The sequence below is a fragment of the Micropterus salmoides genome, unplaced genomic scaffold (assembly GCF_014851395.1).
Source record: "Micropterus salmoides isolate LMB-PRFRI ecotype aquatic unplaced genomic scaffold, ASM1485139v1 Ms_hic_scaffold_3, whole genome shotgun sequence".
NCBI lineage: Eukaryota > Metazoa > Chordata > Actinopteri > Centrarchiformes > Centrarchidae > Micropterus > Micropterus salmoides.
Window position 1 is genome coordinate 1,289,223 of NW_024042261.1, and position 24,761 is coordinate 1,313,983.

The 24,761-nt window shown below is 42.2% G+C and overlaps 1 protein-coding gene across 2 annotated transcripts in view; it reads right to left on the minus strand.

Annotated features, from left to right (window-relative positions):
* Positions 1 to 24,761, minus strand: part of lrrk1 (leucine-rich repeat kinase 1) — a 179,891-nt gene that overhangs the window by 53,670 nt on the left and 101,460 nt on the right. For both annotated transcript variants that reach the window (XM_038692603.1, XM_038692602.1), the window contains exons 22-29: positions 24,212 to 24,383; positions 23,953 to 24,122; positions 20,496 to 20,635; positions 17,355 to 17,664; positions 7,721 to 7,890; positions 701 to 898; positions 457 to 596; positions 205 to 342 (exon numbers count right to left, since the gene is read on the minus strand). In XM_038692603.1, coding sequence (XP_038548531.1) covers positions 205 to 342; positions 457 to 596; positions 701 to 898; positions 7,721 to 7,890; positions 17,355 to 17,664; positions 20,496 to 20,635; positions 23,953 to 24,122; positions 24,212 to 24,383 — 1,438 coding nt within the window. The remainder of the gene's footprint in view (positions 1 to 204; positions 343 to 456; positions 597 to 700; positions 899 to 7,720; positions 7,891 to 17,354; positions 17,665 to 20,495; positions 20,636 to 23,952; positions 24,123 to 24,211; positions 24,384 to 24,761) is intronic.

Here is a 24,761-nt window from a genome sequence, read left to right on the forward strand (position 1 = left end):
ACTTGGCTGCTGTCTCAATGTCATTTCCTATTACCATAAATATATTATTCTTATATTCCATCTATATTATTTAGCTGATTGTTGATACTGACATAAACAACCTTACAATTCTGTGCATAACAATCAGCTTAACAAAGACACAAGATTTCTAATAAAAATGCCACCCATATCACTTAACGTGGATTAAGAAGAGGTGGACTATACCTTCTCATCATACACGATGCCTGGTCGGACCTCGGGAGCCTGGTAACCGGGTGTGCCCTCAACCCCCAATGCTCCCTCATGGAAGGATTGTCGAGAAATGCCATAGTCAGACAGTTTAATGTTGACTGGATCCCGCACCTAGAAGAAAACACACACGAGTGAACAAGTTCAATTAGATGATAGAAACTGCAAGTCTGTCTGTCTGTTTTTTCACAAAATATTAGAATATTGTCAATTCATACAAACACATACCTCCAGAGACCACACCAGAATGTTATCAGATTTGAGATCACAGAAGATGATACTCTTCCTGTGAAGGTAAGCCAGACCTACTGCAATCTGATAGGCTACTTTGAACGTTAGCATGTGACCAAGGGGCATATACCTGGAGCCTACAAAACAAAACATAACTTCATGTTCCACAAACATAGACACAGACTTTAAGACCAACTTCAGGTGGAAAATGACAGGACGACGATCTCTCTACAGTACGTGCCTTTGCGCCTCTCCTCCAGAACAGTGTTGAGGCTGCCCAGGGGGGCTAACTGCAGGGCGAAGCAGAGGGGATGGATGCTGATGCCCACCAGAGAAACAATACAAGGATGCTGCAAAGAGTGCAACATACTGGCCTCCTGGCGATATTCAGAGAAGCTCCGACAGGCATCTGCAGACTGCAGGTGTTTCACCATGGTGTCTGAGACAAAGGAGAAAGGAACAATAGGGAGCACCAAAGTTAAAAAAGGGATACTTCCAAATAGGATTCGTAGAATTGATCTAAACCCACTCATACTGAAAATTCTAACTGTGATAAGTCTACATGCTTTAATCCATCTATGTCCTTCTTTTACTATCTGTAACTCTGGTGGTCTGTGTGTCTCTGTGTAAATGTAAGGAGGGAAATGTGTAACAAATCTCTAAAAAGATCCAGTTGCTAGCATTTTTGGAGCTTTCAACCAATTCCCAAGACCTTTAGCCAGATTCCATTCCCATCAGATGCCAGAGACCATCTTTGAAAGAGACAAGGGTTACCATCCACCATACACTACCACTTATTAACACATGGCTGATGTTTCACATTTACGTCGTATGATGTGATTATTTTGTTATATATGATCAATGAACTTCCATGTTCCTGAGGAGAAGCACTCATACTGCAGAGAAGATATTGTTTGGAACTGCCACTTGAATTTGAGTTACAGACAAAATGATTCTTGTGGGGATTAAAGTGTAGTTTGTTATACATCCTCTAAATATACTTACTGCAATGAAATATGCTGATACTGAATCATATTTAATGAGACTGAAAAATGGTAACTTTCAATTTTATGATATTCTATGAGTGAGCTCCCCCAGCATCTATTCTTCACTAGAATGGAACAGAACAATGAGGATGCAACATTTTTAGTTCAGGAAAATGTGAAATATCAGGTGCCTTGAGCCATGGAAGATACATTGTCTAGGACTGGTGTCTAAGACCACTGAGGGTGTAGTCATGACCACAATCACCAGTATAAGTTCTGTTACTCTGGACAGATTTATAGATTACTATGTTTATACTGCAAAAAATTTGGGAGGGGGTCTGTATGTGTGTTAATACAACATAATAAAAACAGAGATGATTAAAGGCCAGAAATGTTCTTCTTGGCTATAGTGAACAGTACAGGTTTCTGACAGTCTTTTGCACCTTTTCCACAGCAAAACATAAAGGTTGGAGGAGCGGTAGCTCTTACCTGAAGTGACCAGTGAGCTACAGCTAGCAGATAGAGTAATTTCAAATCAGCTCTCTGACGTCTGCCTAAAGCAGAGGAAACCAATTGATCTGCAGTGAAACGATGGAGGACCCAAACAAACCACTGTATTTCACTGCTAGAGACACAAGTTCAAACACATGGGTTATTCTACCTCTCTAAATTCACATCATGAGTAGCCATTTGGTACCGGGGCCAGCACCTGACAGTGTTGGAGCCCTAGGCGAGATTTGAAATGGTTGATGCTAAACTGGATCGCTCCTGTCTCTTTAAGCTCCTCCCTCCCCCCTCCAAAAGCCCACTGTGTTCTGATTGGCCAAGATCCTGAAGCAGGATGATTATTAGAGACAAACTAAGCATAGTTGCCAGTTGTTATTGAGGCTGCAGGCAAGTTACCATATATGGAAAACTAGCTCTGTATGACATCATTAAGAGGCAAAAGTAGAGTTTTGGCCATGTTTAACATGAACATCTCAATGCTTCGTTGAGCAGAGCAATATGAAGTGGAGGTGCCTGGCTTGCAGCCTCTGAAGGTGGCTGAGGTGGGTAGTAGGTAACTTATACGATTTGTTGGTCCCCAGCTGCATCTAGTGGTCACTCGCAGGTCAGACCAGGCAGAGGCAGACCCATACGATGACGTGTTCCTGTCAGCATAATGCCAGGACAGGAAAGATTCCCGACCAATAGGTGGACAGAACAGGTGGTGAGGCAGCAGTGGAGGGTGACCACCCGTGTTGTGGAGTGAGATAGGCAGCAAACATCGGGTCCACTCAGCGCAATGTGGCCCAGATGTGTTTGTCGACGAGCGCCGGCGCAGCTGGACCTGAACACCGGCTCTGCAGCCCCTTTTCCTGTTGCAAGTAAAATCGAAACCAACCGAAAACACTTGTGATCAGGCAGAAATCTCACCACAAATCCACACACGTTAACTTCAGCAACTCAAATAAAGTGCAGCTCACAGTCCCAAACAGAGCAAGGTTGCGCATCAGTTTTTACATGTTTATATTGCAAAACTCTACCAGTTACGTTACTACTCGTCACAACTGTCTAGACTCACAGCACGATGACTTATGCCAGTGTTGCATTAGCTGGGCTGAGTTGATTCGCACCGAATCAAAAACTTTTGCTTGCGGCGCCTACAAAAATAAAATACACGTGCCTACAAATTTTGGTAGCTCTAGGTGTAACAGACAGCTGGGGCTGCTCCTTTGAAATCTTGTAGGGGGCGTAATAGAGTCGTGTCTCCACTCACATGCCCTTGAACAGTATCAAACAACACAACACACCCATTCTGATGTGTGTGCAAAGTTTTGTGAGATTTCAAGCATACAGCTTCCTGTTTCATGGAGAAAAATGCGTTGCCATGGCAATGCTGTTTGACGACAACTCACAAGCGTGACAACCTGTCACTTACCGTTGCCAGTAGGTGGTGCTATCACTACAACTTGATATTGGTATGTAGATGTCTTCGGGGCGGGATTCTTATCAATCATGTGAAGTTTGGGGCAGATATGACCATTTTCAGCTAATTTACACAGTACTTCCTCCGCCACGCCATGGGCACGCTGTTTGATCAAAAAAAGCTTTGCAATTTAACATCGCAAGGGTCTTGGGATGGCAAAGCCCACATTTGAATCGAGTCGATCTGATTATATCCCTAGGAGGAGTTAAAATATGGAAGGTGTAAATGGAAAATCGTTGCACATTCAATCCAATATGGCTGACTTCCAGTTGGGTTTAGGTTATTGATCCAAGAGGCTTATTTTTAAGTCTGGACATGATACGTACATTGAGGGAAAAAACTATTGATCCCCTGCTGATTTTGTACGTTTGCCCACTGACAAAGAAATGATCTGTCTATAATTTTAATGGTAGGTTTATTTGAACAGTGAGAGACAGAATAACAAAAAAATCAGAAAAACACATGTCAACAATGTTATAAATTGATTTGCATTTTAATGAGTGAAATAAGTATTTGACCCCCTCTCAATCAGATTTCTGCCCCCCAGGTGACTTTTAAACAGGCAACGAGACACTCTTAAAAGGAGTGCTCCTAATCACGTTTGTTACCTCTATAAAAGACACCTGTCCACAGAAGAAATCAATCAATCAGATTCCAAACTCTCCACCATGGCCAAGACCAAAAAGCTCTCCAAGGATGTCAGGGACAAGATTGTAGACCAACAGAAGGCTGGAATGGGCTACAAGACCATCGCCAAGCAGCTTGGTGCTAAGGGGACAGGACAACTTCACCGCATCAAAGGGACGATGGACGGGGCCATGTACCATCAACTCTTGGGTGACAACCTCCTTCCCTCAGCCAGGGCATTGAAATTAGGTTGTGGATTGGTATTCCAGCATGACAATGACCCAAAACACACGGCCAAGGCAACAAAGAAATGGCTCAAAAAAAGCACATTAAGGTCCTGGAGTGGCCTAGCCAGTCTCCAGAAGTAATCATTAAAATTCTAAAAGTCTATTCAAAAATATACTGGACGCCAGTTTAATGAAGCTAAAACAGGGGTGATGTGATCTTATTTCTTTGTTCTGGTTAAAGGCCTGGCAGCTGAGTTCTGGACAGTCTGGAGTCGATCAACAGATTTTTGGGTCAAGTAAGTAAAAAGGCTGTTGCAGTAATCCAGGCGTGATGATATAAAGCCGTGTAAGATGGTCTCAGTGTCCTTAAAACTAACATTAAGCGTATTTTTGATATATTTCTAAAATGGTAAAAACATGTTTGTACAAGCCTTTGTGGTGTGCTGTTCAAAACTTAAATTACTGTCAAACCATACACGAAGATTCTTTGCAACAAGCCTGATATGATTCACCAAGGAACAGGGAAGCAGATGGCAGTATTTGCTTTGCCATTTGCTGGGACCTAATGACCTCCGTTTTATTCAGCTGGGAGAAATTATTTGACATACAATTTTTGACATCACAGAGGCAGTTAGTAAGTAAATTCAGCATTCCAGGGTCTGTGGATCTGACGGGCAAGTAAATCTGTGTGTCAACAGCGCAAACAAGAAAAGAGACACCATGTTTCTGGATAATGTGTCCAAGGAGAAGCAAATACAAGGAAAACTAGAACTGCAAGCAGTTGTAAGCGGGGTCCAAGCCTCCCGACGCCAGCCGTGCCCCTAGCACCACGGGGGCCGTGCAAGCCAACTATGAAGGTATTTTTGTGTCTTCTTAATGCAAGCAAAAAAAATGTTTTGAGAGAATATTTATGGAACTGCAATCAAAAATCAAGTGTGTAATTAAAAATAAACAGGCCTTTTTTGTGTCGCTTTTTTTTTTGCTATTATGTTATATTATTTGATTGCAAGTCAAAAGGTTTTCCTTGTGAGTCAGAATGTTTTGCAAGTTAATAAGTTTTGCAAGTTAAATAGTTTTGCAAGTCAAAATGTTTTCCTTGTGAGTCAGAAAGTTTTGCAGGTTAAACAGTTTTGCAAGTGAGAGTGTTTTGCGAGTTGAAAAGTTTTGCTAGTCTAAAATGGTCAAAATAAGAGATTCTATTGGTTGGTTTGACTGACCAATCATGGGTTTGCATTTACCGCATGGCCACGCCCACAATCTCCTTGCTCCGATCAGCACTTAGCTCTACTGAAGACGGCGTTGTAACATTTGCAAGCTAGCTGGAGTTGACGTTATGTCGCTCATTTCAATAGAAATACTTTTAAATGTAGAATGGCATGATTTAATGATTATTTATATTTACCATTGGCAAGGCCACAGAGTCTATCGGTGTCTTTAAAATGACATGTATAATAGTAAGCTAACTGTTAGCCGTCTTAGCATGAAGCTTGACTGGCAATGCATTTGACTATGACTATAGCTAGGTTAAGGATAGCTACTCATGTTACATGAGGTGCTACACATCGTACATGATATCCAGCAAAACTATTTTTCTGTGACTGTGGTAATTGAAGTTTATGGTCCGTGCCAATTTTGGTGCGGATTGGACTTTCCGCTTCGGAGGAGCTCATTAAAATAGCATTTTCAGTTTTCAGGATTTTGCAAAAGGAAAACATCATTGCACAGACTTGTCCTATACCATACAATTCGAATATGTAGATATAGGGTTTATGAATGTGCGATGTACTGTCACGTAGTTATGAGGCAAAATGTCAAATTTTGCACAGACCCTCAGGGGGGCATGCCACATAACATCCTCAAGTTTAGTGTTGATGGGCCATTCCAAACCTAAGATATGACATCACTTCCTGTTTTTGCAAATTTTTGTTATCTTCTAATTGGGACATTTTTTGTTGGATCAAAATTTCCTCTAAAAACTTTTATCAGCGAGGTCCAGAGATTGTCTGTGCCAAGTTTGGTGCCGATCGGACTTGCATCCTTGCAGTCCTTACATCCCTCGTGAGGCAGACCTCTGGATTACCATACAGCACAATAGGGGTGGGGTTAAAAGACAAAATGTTATTTTATGACCTTAAAGACATTCATTTACTCTGGACATTCAGTCAGATGATACGTAGGCCTACAGAAATCATGTTGCTGCTCCGATACTTTTTAACAATATTTTCCTTGTCTTTGCATTAATTGAAGACAAAGAATTTTATCACATTACAGTCAAATTACAACAAAGAATGTAGGTTACATCTACACTATTTAATTATAAACTAATCATTAATATAACTTGAAAAATCTGGCTAAGATCAGAAATATATATACAATTGTGACAAAATGCAACAAAAAAGATGGTGCATCAAATATCAAGGGACCTTGTCTATGCCTTCTGGAAGACCTCATCTTCCAACAGCTGGTGGGTCATGGCAACAGTTGCTGCTTACGAAAGATGTGGATAACAACAGCATGGTTACGAAATGTTACGACAGTTCCTGTTTCCACCGGAGAGAGGAATGTTCACCCTGAAGCTTGCTGCTGTATATTTATACCCTACACCTTAATGAAGTGTGCCTCATTCAGCTGTCAGTGTGACTACAGTGCTACACTCGGAGTGGGGAGTGGGGAGTGGGGAGGATCCGGTTTGAAAGAGGCCCAAAGTTTTATATGTATATGTATTTATATGAGGGTCCTGAAATTGGAACACCTTAATGGAATGTGGCCACTATAAACGTTATTAATTACACCTGCAACCTGTAATACAGTCTGTTATGATGGTCTATTGACGGTGTAACTGAGAGCATTAGTAGGGGTCCAAATGAGCTAAAGCAGCTTACAGTAAAATGTAGGTGTTACAGTGAGCACTGGATACATACAAAAACGTGGACCTGCTGGTGGTACTCAGAAAAAGTCAGTAAAAAGAACCTTGTATACCCTCTCTCCATTATATGTCAATATATCTCACTATAGTTGTTGAGATTTTTCATTCTGGGATTTATTAGGCTTCTGGGCCAGTCCGGACGTATTTTAATGGATTGGTATAGGCAAAAATAAAGCAGATCAAAATGCTTCTTTATTGTACTCTACTGCGTTTGTCCACCTCACCTCCACTTTATCACAGATGGCTTCTACAGTGTGAGCGTTCCACTGCATATCACAAGGAAAATGAAGAGTGTGTAAATATATTTTATTATTAGACCGCCCCAGTGGCAGATCACATTAGCTGTCACTAATTCACTTTAATTCTGCTGAGTACCAAAGTAAATAAAAGTAACTGGTCTGGTTAAAGTGCTCTTTGTAATGTCCCTCAGCAGCTTCTGAAATACCAGTGTCAACTTTCAAAAACCCTGTAAACTATTTCATTAAAAAACAGACACGTCATTAAAAACAAGAGCATGCATCTGTACCTGTGTTGCTGCTGATGGTCTGCTGACGACACTTCTTCAAGTGGAAGCGTTTGATGGCCACCGGCTGGTCACAGTATCGAGCTCGGTAGATGATGGTCCCACTGCCACCTTGGCCAAGGATGTTACTCTCCTCCACAGAGAACTCCAGCCGGGCCCTCTCCAAAAAGAGCCTAACACACGCACACACACATACACACACAGTCAGGAAAAGGTCCCCAAATTCACACACTGTATTCACACTGCAATACCATCTATGATCACTAGGGCACGCACAAAGTAATGGAAATCAACCCTGTGGGGACCAATTTTTTCTCCTCAAAAAAACTTCACCAGGCATATAAGGAGGCTGTTTTCTATTGATTGTAATGGTCCCCATGGGCACAAGCACAAGCGGCGTGAGTGATAGGTCATGGTCCCCACCAGGACAGAAAAACAAGAACACAACCGTGCATGCGTCAGTGCCTACCTTGAGTGAGGTTGTGTTTGAGTTTTTAAATCTCAAGTTGTATTATTAGTCTCAAGTTTGAACTACATGTATTGTATATAGTTAGACTTTGTTTTATGTTATACATTTTAGATCCAAGTCCTGCTCTCAGTAACTACTGACACCAGCTGTCAAGACACTGCTGACGCCGGCTTGTTTTAAGCACTGGGACTAAGATATAAACAATGGCCTGTGAACCCTGTTTTCTTCTTAAAAAAGCACTGCTCAACTCACTCCCAGCCTCCATTTGCCGTGTTAGTCTTGCATGTTGGAGCAAATGATGTAGCTCGGGGTGCCTCTGACCTGACAAAAGGGGACTTTAACAAACTTTTTAATTTTTTAAACAGCTGTGGAAAATTTGTTTTTATTTCCGGCCCCATCCCCACACTGGGTCGCTGAACGGAACAATTTAGCAGACTTCTTTACCTCCATTCCTGGCTCCAGTCAGCCTGCAAAACTCACAGCTTTGGGGTTTTTTTTCTCAAGTATCTTTATTGAGTTGACAATGTACAGCATAGTAAATACAGCTGAAAGTGTGACTTGTCACCTAGTTTAACATTATTAAGACATACAGGAACATAGTGAACAAATCAATTCCCCACTTCCAAACTTAAGAACCATGTTTGCATACGGACAAAATGTGTGAATGAGGGAATGAAAAAAAAACAACTTACAAAATAAAAATAAATGAATAAATAAAATAAAGTAAAATAATGAAGAAGGAATATCTGCCTGCTCTGTGAACCCCACATCTTATTAAAGTTATTGGAGCAGCACCAAATACTGTATTTAATTTTCTCAAGGTATAAAAAGGACATTAAGTCGCTAAGCCAGGAGTCAGAGGGTGGAGGTTTACGATCCTTCCATTGAAGCAAAATGCGCCTACGAGCTACAAGGGATGCAAAAACTATAATATTTCTCTCCCTAAGAGTAAAGCTGTTAAAATCTCCAGGAACACCAAAAATAGACGTCAAAGTGTCAGAGATCACCGGTCTACTGAGGGCTTTTGATAATTTATCATAGAAAGAGGCCCAGAAAGAAGCCAGTTCGGGGCAGGAGGAAAACATGTGCGTATGATTGGCCGGGAATAGAGAGCATCTGTCTCACATATCGCCCGTGTTGTATAGCTTGTTAAGTTTAGCTTTGGACAGGTGTGTCCTGTGTAAAACCTTAAACTGAATCAGTGTCAGTCTAGTGCAAGATGAAGTAGAGTTAACCCTGTTGAGGGCCACCCGCCACCATTCATCTGAGAATATAGTACCATGCTCTTTTAGTAGTTTAAGTAGTCCTAGTTGCTGAGGCAGATAATAAATAAATACTTCACCGTGCCAGAAATGACTCTTCTGGCTGTAGGACATGACAAAATTATATCAATGAGAGATTCAGGTGGTTGATGGGGAAAGTTGGGGAAGTTACAGCGAACAAAGTCTCATATTTGAAAATATCTGAATAAATGGGATTGTCGCAGACCAAATCTAGTTTTAAAATATTCAAAAGAGGTAAAAACCTTTTCAGAAAAAGCTGTTTGAGATGAACCAGGCCTTTCTTTTTCCACAAGGAAAAAACTGGATCAAGAGCCGCAGGCCGAAATAGCTGGTTGTCACAGATGGGCATTAGCGGGGAGGGGGAATAGATTTCAAAGTTGCACCTAAACTGTCTCCATATCAAAGTTGACAGGGAAATTGGACTGCAACAGTCGGCTTCCAATTGACACCAGTCTGTATTGGGAAAGTTGTGCCACATATATATTTTTTGGATATTAGCCGCCCAATAGTATGCCAGACAATTAGGTAGAGCTAGACCACCATCTTCCTTAGCTCTTTGCAGAATAGAGTATTTTGTCCTCGGGGTCTTCCCTGCCCAAATAAAAGACGAAAAAACATTCCTATCCAATTCTTTAAAAAAAGATTGGGGTAGGAATACTGGTACGCATTGGAATAGAAATAAGACGTTCATTTTAATTGAATTGATTCTTCCAAGAAGTGATAAGGGGAGGCTGTTCCAACGTTGGAGATCTGATCTGACTTCCTTAACTAACTTCAATATGTTTATAAAGTGAAGAGAGACTGTAAGAGATATTAATGCCTAAATACTGAAAGCTGGAGGAGGCCAGTTTGGAATGTAGCGCTTGGTTCGGGATGTGCTTCGCAGCACTGTTTACAGGGAAACATTCACTCTTACTAATATTTAACTTGTAGCCTGAAAAGGAGCCGAATTTCTGTAAAGTATCGAGAATCTTATTAATGACGGTAGTGGGGTTCGAGACATAGAGCAAGAGATCATCAGCATAAAGCCAGACTCTGTGCTCCACCCTGTTTCTGTATATGCCAGTGAAAAGCGGTGAGTTTCTAAGAGTAATGGAGAGTGGCTCGATCGCAATGGCAAATACCATAGGTGATAAGGGGCAGCCTTGACGGCAGCCACGTGTTAGGGGGAAAAACTTAGTGTAAACTTATTGAATATTGTTAGTGGTCACGCTAGCGGTAGGGGCCATGTATAATAGTTGAATCCATTAGACATATTTTTGACTGAAACCAAATCTGTTGAGGACTGAGAATAGATAACCCCCCTCTACTCGGTCGAAGGCCTTCTCAGCATCCATAGAGATTACCATTTCAGCGTTTTGTGTGTCAGACTTAGACAGTAGTATATTGAGTAGGCGACGGATATTTGAGGATAACTGTCTGCCCTTTATGAAGCCTGTTTGGTCACTAGAAATAATGCCTGGAAGGCAGGGGTTGAGACGGCAAGCAAGGATCTTGGCCAATAACTTTATATCGGAGTTTAGCAGGCTGACAGGCCTCCAGCTGCTACATTCTACTGGGTCTTTATTTGTCTTTGGGATGAGTGAAATTGATGCTTGAATTGAAGATAAAGGAAGGGAGCCACGTGCCAAGGAGTTGTTGAACATATCTAACAACAAGGGAGCTAGTTGATTGGAAAATTTCTTTTAAAAAAATCATCTGGGAAGCCATCTGGACCAGGTGCCTTGCCGTTTTGCATCAATTTGAGACTGGCTGTGACTTCTTCTAAGCGGAGCGGAGTGTCCAGATTGGATGTGGTTGCTTCATCAATTGTGGGGTATTCTAAGTTGTCTAGGAATTCGCTGGAGAATTATCAGATGGGGCTTCAGATCTGTATAAGTTGAAGTAGTATAGGGCAAAAACATTATTTATCTCAGCTGGATCTGTGACTGTGGAGCTAGGGGTCCTGCAAACTTGATTGATGAGTCGAGAGGCAGATTGGTGCTGTTTGCAATGCTAACAGCCAGTTGGCTTTATCGCCATACTCGTAATACGTACTCTTTGTGAGCCTTAAAAGGAAATCTACCTCATTTGTAGAGATGAGATCAAACTCAGTCTGGAGTTTGAGTCTCTCCATCTGAAGAGTGGGATTACGAGATAAGGGGAGTTGCCTGTCAATTTGCAGTATTTTAACCATCAGTTCAGCTTGTCTCTGCCTTTCCTGCTTGCGTATCATTGCATTGTAAGATATAATCTCTCCACGTATTACTGCTTTAAAAGTTTTCCATAAAAGGGAAGGGGAAGTTGAATCGGACTTGTTATTTTGGATAAAGAGTGAAATCTTCTCAGACATAAATTCGCAAAACCTATTAGAGGATAATAATCCTGTGTTTAATCTCCAGTATGGGTGCTTTACACATCTAGGGAGGAAGTCTAACAGAAGAGGGGCGTGATCTGAGATAACTAGTGCAGAGTATTCGCATTATTTCACTAAAGGTAGATGTATTTTATCTAGAAAAAAATAATCAATACGAGAGTATGTCTTGTGAATGTGGGAATAGAATGAAAACCTTTTGTTGTTGGATGTTGGGAACACCACACATCAACACCCCCGAGTTGGTTTGTAAGTGTAGAAAGAGCTCTAGCCATATTGGACCGGGTTTTGTTTTTTTGGGTTTGACTTATCAAGAGCAGGGTCAGACACTAAAGTTAAGATCTCCCCCAAAAATTAGGTGCTGTGAATTCAGGGATGGAATTAATGAGAATAACAAAGTCATAAAATTAGGGCAGTCCCAGTTGGGGGCGTAGATGCAAGCCAGAATGACAGGGGTCTGAGATAACATACCCACGACTACAATATAACGTCCATTTGGGCTAGCTATAGCTGTACCTCTCAAACGGCTATTAAAGCCTGAGTGGAAAACCTGTCCATCCCAGTGCTTCCGTAGTCTGGTGTGGTCACACAGGCATAGATGGGTTTCCTGAAGGAAAGCAATGTCTGTTTGTGCACTCTTCAGACATGAGAGCACTCTTGTTCTGCGTCACCACTTTGCCGCATGCATAGTAAAGGTAAAACAGACCCTTACGTCAGTGGAACCTCGCGATTGGCCATCTTTGCCGTTACGGGCTTTCCCCATAGACTTGTACTGAGGATGTGATTTGTCTCCTCTAAATTGTCTCTGACTATACGTAGGTCTTATTTATTCTTAAAGTAGTTCTGCCTAAGCACTCACAGCCTTAGTATTGCGTTTATCTCTCTATTAGATTCAACTGGCTTTTCTCAAAGTGTTCATAAAATGGCTCACTGTTTTAACCACACCCTCGACCTTGTTTTGGTATACGGTATTGAAATTGAACATTTAATAGTGTTCCTGTATTTTTAGATAATCTGAACTAAAGGTCTTAAATTAGCCTTAGTTAGCCGTGCTGGTATCAACAACGCTAACGCTGTAGCTTGCTAAAATGCTAACCGCGATTAGCATCACAACTTTCGCAAACTGCAAGAAATTGGTATTAATATTATACCATACTATAGGATTAAATCATATTATTAAAGTCAGTTGATTAAGTTAATAGTGTCATTAGGACACGGGTCTTCAATTTAAGCCATTAGCCTTAGTCTTTTTTTTAACATTGTCCTTGGAGCTGAGCTATTCACATCTGGTGTTATAAAGCATTTAACAGAACAAAACCAGATAGGCCAGGTTTGAACACGGTCATGTCACCTAATAAGCTGACACTGCTGGTAGGTTTTGTGTTTGAGTTAAACCTATAGAGATGTCCTGTCCTTTAATTATAAATCAAATATGTCATGTAGGGAGTGTGTAGTTGCTGTTTTTAAGGACTGATTCTGGAGCAACATCAAGTAGCCTCCTCTAAAGCAGTCAGTGTTGAAAAGACTTTAAAATTCACTTTTTAAAAGGAGACGGCATCAAACTCTTGCAGATTGAGTTGAATTATAATATCCTCCTGATCTAAGTTAAGAACACAAGTCATTTCAATTCAGTCAATTTATTTATCTATTTTTATTATTTCATAGCAGGTCCATAAAGCCTCCACCTCTACCTGAAACAAGATGGCGCCGTCTATAGCTGCCTCGGTGTTAGGTGCGCTTTGTTTTGTGTTAATTTTCGGCTGTGATTCCTGGTTCTCTTTCACTAGAGAAGAGCTCATGAACATCAGGGGAACAACTCCAGCGGATTTAATGGACATTCTGGTGAAGGGCTCTCTCCTTATTGTTTGCCGAATGAAGGGCCATAAGAGCGGGAAACGAGCTGGGTCGCTCATGCGCCTCCGCCAGCGGGGACTCCTCACAGCGCTACCGGCAATATTTCTCTCCAACGTGCGCTCACTGTGCAACAAACTGGACGAACTTCGGCTACTGGTGGGGAAAAACAAGAGACTTTTATTCATCTTCTGTTCTGTGCCTCACGTGGATCAATACCGGACTCCGCGCTGCAGCTGGCTGGCTTCCAACTCTACAGAGCGGAGCTTTCCGGCAAAACAAAAGGTGGAGGTGTCTGTTTTTATATTAACAATGGCCGGTGTACTGACGTGTAAACCGTTTTACTCCCCCCGTGAGTTTGCTTCATTCACTCTGGTCGGTCTTCCGCTGTAGGCCAACATGCACAACGCATAGAGCATGCTGGCCAACCAGATACTGTGTGTGGAGCAGACAAACCCGGACTCCCTTGTTATTCTTCTTGGTGACTTTAACAAAGGAAACCTCTGCCAAGAACTCCCCAAATACAGACAGTTTATAAAGTGTCCAACCAGAGAGGGGAACACTTTGGATCACTGCTACACCACAGTTAGCAGTGCCTATCACGCCATCACTGCGCTCCACTGGGACACTCTGATCACGTCATGATCTACCTGATTCCTGCTAACCTGTAGTGAGGACATCAAAGAAATGGACCAGTGAAGCTGTAGAGGATCTTCAGGCGTGTTTGGACTGCACTGACTGGGATGTTTTCAGGACTGCTACCAACAATCTGGATGAGTTTACAGAGGCTGTGATGTCCTACATCAGTTTCTGTGAGGACAGCTGCATATCAGCGCGCACCAGGGTGAGTTATAACAATGACAAACCCTGGTTCACAGCTAAGCTCAGACAGTTGAGGCTGGAAAAGGAAGAGGCGTTTAGGAGTGGAGACCGGGCCAGGTTTAAGGAGTCAAAGTACAGGTTTAGCAAGGCGGTGCAAGATGCTATTGTAGTGTCTCAGCTATACGCAGAGACACTACAACAACATTCAAGGAATGACTCTGCTTCTGTCTGGAGAGGCTTCAGACAGATCACCAGCTACAAACCTAAATTCCCCCACTCCATGAACGACTCACGCCTTGCCAACGAGTTGAACCAGTTTTACTGTCGCTCCGAAAGACATTGGGACAGACCTGACACCATCCCCGGTCACACCACTGACCGGCCCCAGTCCACCATCTCATCCCCCACCTCCTCCCCCTCTCTTACCATCCTAGAGGAGACGGGTATGGCTGCAGCTTGGAGCCTCCCGTCTCATGCCTTCTCATCTCATGCCCTCCCGCCTGGGACTGTCATGCTAATTATAGTGCTATTATAATGCTCTTCCAGCAATCTGGTAGAAAGATTGTTTTAAACGTAGTTTCAAGTGTCAAAGCAAGTAGGCAAGTCACTTGTTGCTAACAAAAAAGACAAAAACAAATCTAAACACTGTATGAGAGCAGATTAAGAGCATGATTTTGTTCTGCATGAGACGGAGGCTCCTGGCTGTAGCCATACAGTCTTGTCCTAGAGACGGACGTCAACAGACTGTTCAGGAGGCAGAAACTCTGCAAAGCAGCTGGGCCGGACTCTCCCCATACACCCTGAAGCACTGTGCTGGTCAGCTGTCTCTGGTGTTCACAGACATTTTTAACACCTCACTGTAGTCATGCCATGTGCCAGCCTGCTTCAAAGCCTCCACCATAATCCCTGTCCCCAAAAAACCAAGGACCACAGGACTAAACGACTACAGACCCGTCACCCTGACCTCTGTGGTTATGAAGTCCTTTGAGCGCCTTGTTTTGTCCCACCTAAAATCCATCACTGACCCACTCCTGGACCCCCTGCAGTTCGCCTACAGAGCCAACAGGTCTGTAGATGATGCAGTAAACATGGCCCTTCACTACATCCTCCAGCACCTGGACTCCCCAGGAACCTACGCCAGGATCCTGTTTGTGGATTTCAGCTCTGCTTTTAACATCATCATCCCGGCCCTGCCGCAGGACAAGCTCTCCCAGCTGAGCGTGCCTGACTCCACCTGCAGGTGGATCCCAGACTTCCTGACGGACAGGAAGCAGCACGTGAAGCTGGGAAAACACGTCTCTGATTCCAGGACCATCAGCACCGGTTCCCCTCAAGGCTGCGTTCTTTCCCCCCTTCTCTTCTCCCTGTACACCAACAGCTGCACCCCCAGTCACCAGTCTGTCAAGCTCCTGAAGTTTGCGGACGACACCACCCTCATTGGGCTCATCTCTGGTGGGGATGAGTCCGCCTACAGGTGGGAGATCGACCATCTGGTGACCTGGTGCAGCCAGAACAGTCTGGAGCTCAACGCTCTGAAGACAGTGGAGATGGTCATGGACTTTAGAAAGAGCCCAGCCCCCAGCCTTTTATTATTATTTTAATTTTTTTATATTGTCAGCTGAATTATTTTTCTCTGTTCTTCTGTTCTTCTTATATAACTTGAATTTGTTTATTACCTATTTATATATTTCTACATCTATTTATGTCAGCTGTCTGTCTGTCTGCGTGTAGCACCTTAACACCAAAGCAAATTCCTTGTATGTGTCAAACACTACTTGGCAATAAAGCTCCTTCTCATTCTGATTCTACCTCCATCATTGGTGTCATCCAAGAAGCTGACAATGCTGGTAAGTTTAGGCCTACATCAACAATAACTAAACAATTATTCACCTTTAGCAACACTCAGTGTATGAACATGTCAATTTATTAAAATTAATAATTTTCTTTGTAAATTTTCCTCATAGGTCTACCTGTGCCTACTGAAGTGGAGAGCAGTGGATCCAGCTGACTGGACTTCAGGCTTCCTTAATGACCAGTTACACGTTGACAGAGACATTTAGACTTTTCCAAAAAGACAATCAGACAGTAAAAGCTGAAAGTTGAATAGGTCCCCCGAAGGCCTAGGGCCGGTTCTGCCTAAAGTCCAAACATTTAGATGCAACATTACTGCTGCAGTTTGAGCTGACATTTGATTTCTCAATATTGGCACACGTCAGCTGATAAGTAACAAGACTTGAAGAGGTATATTGAGGTAATGAAGATTAGCCTTTTTATCAGATTTTTTAACACTCAGATGTGCAGTAGCTTTGTTGACTAGTGTTATCATAACTGATAAGATGATGAGATGATGAGAAATAATGTCTAAAACTATTAGGTTAACTATTAAGTTGTGCTGAACTGGAACTTATTTTGAAATATTTGGTACAGCATGCAGCCCTGGCAGAGGTATGTGCTCCCTGAATTCTTAAATGCATTGTTCATTAGATAGTGAGGCCTTGTGGAGGGAGCTATAGCAGATTAGTGTGACTGCTTGGGATTTGAAAGATTTCGTATGTATTGTTCTTAAAATTGGATTTACTTGTGAAAAATGTATCTTCTTAAATACCTTGAATGGCATAATGTAACAGGGCAAGTAGGCATACTTGTCATGTTACATATTACGTTTGTTACTGTGTGTACTTTACAGTACCATTAATGCTTGTCCCCCTTCTACCATTATACCTGTCCTGATCGTGCCTTCCATCTATATCCAACGTTCTCTGATATTAAGTCAAGAGACAACAGTCAGGCCCAACACAGAACGCTTCCACAAGTTTCAGTTTGTAAAATGAAAGGGTCCATTAAATGGTTAGAGGTTACCGTGCAGGGAAGTCAGTCATGAAGAGTTCTGGGACCAGCTCTTGGAGGGTGACTGGGTGGTCAGGGTGCCGAGGACAGATGATGTACTCCTTCTCCACTGCAGCCAGCACACAGTCCTCCATGTTAAAGTAATGAACCCCTGCATCTCCTCCTCCTCCGTCATCTACCCCACATCCTCCTTCCTCTTTGACCTTTCCTGGCCGGCCATCTAGGGGCTCTGCCTGCTCCTGTTGGCCCAGTGAGGAACAGAGGGGACAGGGGGCGTACTGCTCTATGAGAAGACTCCCATCGCTCTCACTGGCCGTCAAAGCTACAAGAAAGGACACATAAGCAGAAGACATGTACGTGACCTGTTGACTTGTTGTACAACAGACTGGTACACGGAGCTGGGTAGAGCCTGACCGATTTATCGGCCGATATGACCTAACTGCATTTATATCGCATCTGTGTTTAGATGCGGTTATGAAAAAATTATTTTATATTAAAAAAGAAACAGAGAGACAGATCCTTCACTCATGTCATGAGTGTTGTGTTGTGATAGTTTTTGCTCTGCAGCTCCCCTGTTCAAAATACTGCCACATCACAAAAAACACAAAAGAAATCAGCTGACGGGAGTTTACTGGAGCAACATGTAGAAACAATGAAAGTGGCTGTGTTACTGTGTTACCGTGTTACCAGTGAGTTCGTCATTTGTCACATTAAGCACACTGTACAGTGCGCTCCATGTGACAGACCAACACACCCCCTCCACGGATGCTCATTCTCACTCTTTGTTGACAGCTTCACAATTATGCGCCGCTTCCAATGTTAGCTCCCCCTACCGGCCTCTCTTGATTCTCACCGCGACAAACTGTTGTTCTAAGCACCGTGATGTTCATAATATTCAGGTTATTATCTCCGGTAGGGAGTGCAGGGCAAATAATGTTTGTCAGAGCAACACCATATTGATAATCTTAACCAAGATAAAAAAAATATAAAGATGGCTCTGTTAAACATAAGGGCACTTACTTACTAACAATACTAAGGATATTAAGGATCTTAGACTTAGACTTTATTTTCTTAACAGAAACCTGGCTTGGCTCCGATGGTGCTTCGCTTTTATCCAAGGCATCTCCTCCTTATTACAACTTTATTCACACTATACGGGATAGGAAGAGAGGAGGAGGGCTGGTTGCATTTTTTTCCACATACTTTCAAATGTAAGCATTTACAACTTGGCAGTTTCTCATCTTTTGAATATCAGGCAATCTTACTCAATAACGATTCTTCTTCCATCCTACTAATCACCATCCATTGGCCGCCCAAGCACACAGCTTAATTTACACCTGAAATATCAGAACTACTGTCAATCTGTTTTATTAATTATGACAGAATTCTTATCCCTGGGGACCTGAATTTGCACGTTGACAATGTCTCTGATAGCAAAGCTAAGGACTTTTTACAGCTTTTTCTTTCCTTTGTTTTTAGTCAGCATGTCGTTGGGCCAACACACAAATGTGGCCACACCTTAGGTTTAGTAATGTCCAGAGGACTGAACCAAGCTTAGTATCGTTAACGAAGACAAACGAAACTAAAATGAAAGAGTAAAAGTTTTCGTTTATTTATATATTTATTTAATAGGACCTAATAAGCCTACATTTCGAGTGGTTATGATACTGGTTGAACTGACGTTGCGGGGCAGTTGGTCTGGCTGGACCTAGGGGCCGGACAGGCAGTTCAGCAGTGCGCGCGGTGACTAGCCGATAGGCACCTGTTGGTGAACCTTTGCTCTGGGTTAACGTGTCTGCTGGTCATTATATTTACAGCATGTCAGCTAGTGTGTGTTTTATGGGCTCATTTATATCTCAGCCAAACTGTCTCTTTGTGTTTCACATTGTTTTAATGACAATTTTTTGATTAATTAAGTTTTAGATTTTATTATAACTAGGAACCTGTTGTTTGTGACTCCAAAGGGGGCCTCCAAGGGGGGGCCTCCTCTATCTTCCAATTTCTTAGCTGTCCATCACCTCCATTTATTGTATTTCACCTATTTAACCATGAATGATAGAGCTACTGACTGATGTAATGAATTTCTTGGGTCCACTGGGCAGTAGGATTAGGGTAGTTTGATTTTAGGGTTTTCTGTATGTAGGTTAGAAATTATACTGTAGATTGCAAGTGCTTCATTTATCTTGTGTTTCATTTATCTTTGGCTTCTCCTCTTCTCGAAAACAAATGGAGCAGCTGATTACAGCAGGTAATAAAGCATTAAAAATTACATTCCTCCAATGCTCAGATGTCACAGTATTGAAGAAATCATGCAGTCCTCACTTAGGCTACGTTCAGACTGCAGGCCTTAATGCTCATTTTTTTTGTTTGACAGTTCACATTATTGCTTAAATGTGGCACATATTAGACTACAGTGTTTACTGTCCGGCAGAGATGGGGACTCGAGTTTGAGACTCGGACTCTGACTTAAGTCGCACCCACAGTGACTTCAGGCTCAACTTGAGACTCTCAACTGAGCTCGCTGTTATTCCCCTCCCTGCGTTACATATAACCTGCCAACTTAACACATACTACATATCTGCTGTGCAAGGCCACCTGTGAGAGAGGACAACAAGCAGCGGCAGCTGCTGAGCCATACAGCAAGACTCAAACAAAGAAGCGCTGAACCCAAAATACGTTAGTAACCTGAGGTTAGTAAACATGTTTAGCTCAGCGTTGGCCATCTAATGTTAGCTTTCTTCTTGCTCTAGCTATGACCTACCAGAGATTAACTCCGACTATCGTTCGTTATGAAAAGATGAGTGAGCGTTTGTTTACTTGCCAAACTTGTGGTGGTCAATTAACGTAATCACTTACTGGCTGTCATCCCATTAATTATTAACTTTGGCTGGTAACTTTGGCCATGGGAGTGGACTACTGCAAAAAAGGCGTATAACGTCCAATTGCATGAACACGTGGATGCATGTTTGTGGCAGATATTGCAAATTCACACTTATTTAAAAAACAAACAGCTATACAAATACTTAAACAACTTATACAATACAGAATGAATTTAACAAAACAATGATTTAAGTGAGAAAATATCTGATCAAAGACAATAGGTAACACGACTAGGGTTATTGTGTCCACATAAACAGACAGCAGTGCACTGACCAGGGAACCACTGCTCAATCAGAGAGTTGACGTGGTCTGTGATGAAGGCCATGGCAGAGAAATCTCTCATCTCCGACTGGCAGATTATCTTTATGCCTCCGCTCTTCCTCCTCTTCCAGTTGACATCGGATGACTCCACGCTGCAGAGATACAAACATGTCACGGCCTCATTTCACTGAAAGTTCCATTAGTTTTCACCAACTCCCGATTCGACCTATACACAGCAGCTGACGTGGGGCAGCAGGTACCAGGCACGGAGAGGCAGTTCAACATTGATTTTCTCTTCCCTTTTATTAGCTGCATTTATATTAGATTTTCTTAACACTAGAGATATTTTATCATTAGTGCAATAGTATGTTGTTCAAATTTTTCAACTTGAGCATGAAATGTGTCGCAATAGCCTATCAGCAACGGCTTTTCGGAGTGTCGTGTGTTGAGGACAGGGTCACCAGGCAGAGGGGAGGGACAGAGTCTCTGCTCGCCGACAAACAGCTGCAGAGCTACAGGGAGCTCTGGAAGAGGTGGCTTTAGACAAATAAACACCTGCAGTCTGACTGGATTCTGTTCTGATAACCGAGCCGTTTAATGGCAGGAGGAGTTCAGAGAACAGAAGTAAGTGAGGAAGGTACGGGGTATGTTCTGAAAATATATGTCTGTTACTTGATTCCAGCTTTTGCTGTACTTTACGGCGAAAGAAGTTAGCATAGCATAGCCCTTATCGATTTGAACTCCATTCGGAAAACTAGCATTTTTTTTCTTCTTGCTCACAGACCTGACAAAGCATGACTTAATATTTTTAACACATCGGTATCATTGTGTAGTAATTTCAGCATTAGTTTGATCCGTTTATTGCGACTAAATCCCAGCAAAATGTTTATTTTGGGTTCATACAGCTCTAGTAATGGTGTGAACAGTCGTGTGAGTAGTCCAGCGGTCGGACTTATGTGATAAACGCAATGTAAATTTAAAACTTGCGTTGTTTGTGAAACTGTCATAAGACTGCAACGAAAGAAATGGGAGATGAACATTACTGGAGCACAATCTCTATATTATACTTTATGAATACTTATTACTCATTATGAAAATACTTCAGATTGAAAATGAAGGTAAATGTAATGATATTGAATTTCAGCGGGCTGAGACATTCAGGCACACAGTATCATGTTTGGTGCATATTCTGAACAAATATATATATATACAGTGGGTACGGAAAGTATTCAGACCCCTTTAAATTTTTCACTCTTTGTTTCATTGCAGCCATTTTCCAAAAATCAAAAAAGTTCATTTTATTTCTCAGTAATGTACACTCAGCACCCCATCTTGACAGAGAAAAACTGAAATGTAGAAATTTTTGCAAATTTATTAAAAAAGAAAAACTGAAATATCACATGGTCATAAGTATTCAGACCCTTTGCTCAGTATTTAGTAGAAGCACCCTTTTGATCTAATACAGCCATGAGTCGTTTTGGGAAAGATGCAACAAGTTTTTCACATCTGGATTTGGGTATCCTCTGCCATTCCTCCTTGCAGATCCTCTCCAGTTCTGTCAGGTTGGATGGTAAACGTTGGTGGACAGCCATTTTCAGGTCTCTCCAGAGATGCTCAATTGGGTTTAAGTCAGGGCTCTGGCTGGGCCATTCAAGAACAGCCACGGAGTTGTTGTGAAGCCACTCCTTCGTTATTTTAGCGGTGTGCTTAGGGTCATTGTCTTGTTGGAAGGTAAACCTTCGGCCCAGTCTGAGGTCCAGAGCACTCTGGAAAAGGTTTTCGTCCAGGATATCCCTGTACTTGGCCGCATTCATCTTTCCCTCGATTGCAACCAGTCGTCCTGTCCCTGCAGCTGAAAAACACCCCCACAGCATGATGCTGCCACCACCATGCTTCACTGTTGAGACTGTATTGGACAGGTGATGAGCAGTGCCTGGTGTTCTCCACACATACCGCTTAGAATTAAGGCCAAAAAGTTCTATCTTGGTCTCATCAGACCAGAGGATCTTATTTATCACCATCTTGGAGTCCTTCAGGTGTTTTTTAGCAAACTCCATGCGGGCTTTCATGCGTCTTGCACTGAGGAGAGGCTTCCGTCGGGCCACTCTGCCATAAAGCCCCGACTGGTGGATTGCTGCAGTGATGGTTGACTTACTACAACTTTCTCCCATCTCCCGACTGCATCTCTGGAGCTCCGCCACAGTGACCTTTGAGTTCTTCTTTACCTCTCTCACCAAGGCTCTTCTCCCCCGATAGCTCAGTTTGGCCGGACGGCCAGCTCTAGGAAGGGTTCTGGTCGTCCCAAACGTCTTCCATTAGAGGATTATGGAGGCCACTGTGCTCTTTGGAACCTTAAGTGCAGCAGAAATTTTTTTGTAACCTTGGCCAGATCTGTGCCTTGCCACAATTCTGTCTCTGAGCTCTTCAGGCAGTTCCTTTGACCTCATGATTCTCATTTGCTCTGACATGCACTGTGAGCTGTAAGGTCTTATATAGACAGGTGTGTGGCTTTCCTAATCAAGTCCAATCAGTATAATCAAACACAGCTGGACTCAAATGAAGGTGTAGAACCATCTCAAGGATGATCAGAAGAAATAGACAGCACCTGAGTTAAATATGAGTGTCACGGCAAAGGGTCTGAATACTTATGACCATGTGATATTTCAGTTTTTCTTTTTAATAAATTTGCAAAAATTTCTACATTTCTGTTTTTTTCTGTCAAGATGGGGTGCTGAGTGTACATTACTGAGAAATAAAATGAACTTTTTTGATTTTTGGAAAATGGCTGCAATGAAACAAAGAGTGAAAAATTTAAAGGGGTCTGAATACTTTCCGTACCCACTGTATATATATATATATATATATATATATATATATATATATATATAGTTCTTAATGTTCCAGATCTTCTAAATAAAAAGACCACTTTTGTCAGGAATCCCCTGGAATTTATGAACCTACCCACTTCTTGTGAACTGGTATGCCATTGAAGTTGATTGAATACTAACTCCAGCGTGCTGTTTGCTACGATAGGTTTCTGACCAAGTCTGCTTATAAGGATTAGGACCTGGCTTCTTCCTGATGCCCCATCCACATTACTATGTTTTCATTTTAAAAACATAGACCTTTTGCTACGTTTGCACCTCCCGTCCAGACTAAAATGGCAAATCCTGAAGACCTGAAACAGAGAAGTTTAAAAATGCTGCCGACCCCGTTTCCGTTTGAAAACTGTGGTAGCATTTTAGTGCAGACGGGCAAAAACGGAGGACTTTAAAAATGATGCTCACGTTTGGCAAAAATGTCTTATGTGGTGTGGACGGAGATCATATTTGTTTTAAAACTGTTTTTAAAAAAACGTAGTGGTGTGTATGTAGCCTGAATCTAACTGAAGCTCCACATCCTTAACTTTCTCACACTAAGCACTTCTATCATTTAAATTACTGCCCACACCCATAGCCCCAGCTCTGACCTGAGATATCCTCCATCGAAAGTGACCAGCAGCCCCTCCTTCCAGTAGATTGTCTGGCTTCGTCTGACCCTAAAGGTGCTGCAACGATTCCTCTGCTGGCTGCCAGCAAAGCTGTAGATCACAGAGTTCCTGCTGTGCCGGTCCCTGCTGTTTCGTTTGGGCTCAAATGACTGCACAAACAAAACATTTTTAGGCCATGAATGGTGAAAAGCTGAAAGTGTGGAAGTACAGTAGGTGACCAATCTGCTGGTTTCAGTACCTGCAGGTCCATCTCTGTGAGGCTGATGAGCATCCTGGCAATGAAGCGCTCCCAAAAACCAGCAGGAACAAAGCTCATCTTAACGAGGCGCTGTAGAGTGTTGCTGGTCTGCTGGCGGAAGCCATGGATGTCCATGGCTGGCTTGGGGGGAAGGAGGTGGGGCAGCAGATAGCTACAGCAAGAGGAAAGGAAAAAATTTAAACACATTTAAAAGTAGAAAATACTTGAAGAAACTTGAGGTATGCTTGCTGCTTGGCAGATTGATTTGGATTTTTTAAGCGGCGGCTTAATCAGAATCAGAAATACTTTATTGATCCCAGAGGGGAAATTCTTTGTCACAATTGCACACTTGTCAAAGGTAGATAGATAAAGAGTATATAAATATAATAGTATAAATATAAAAAAATAAAGACAAATATAAGGTGTGTGGGTATGTACAATATTTACATTATTAAGAATTATTATGATGAACCAAAAATGAATAGTGAATGAAAAGCAGCAGAGAATATTGCACATTAATTATTAGACAGGTAATATTGGACAGAAAATA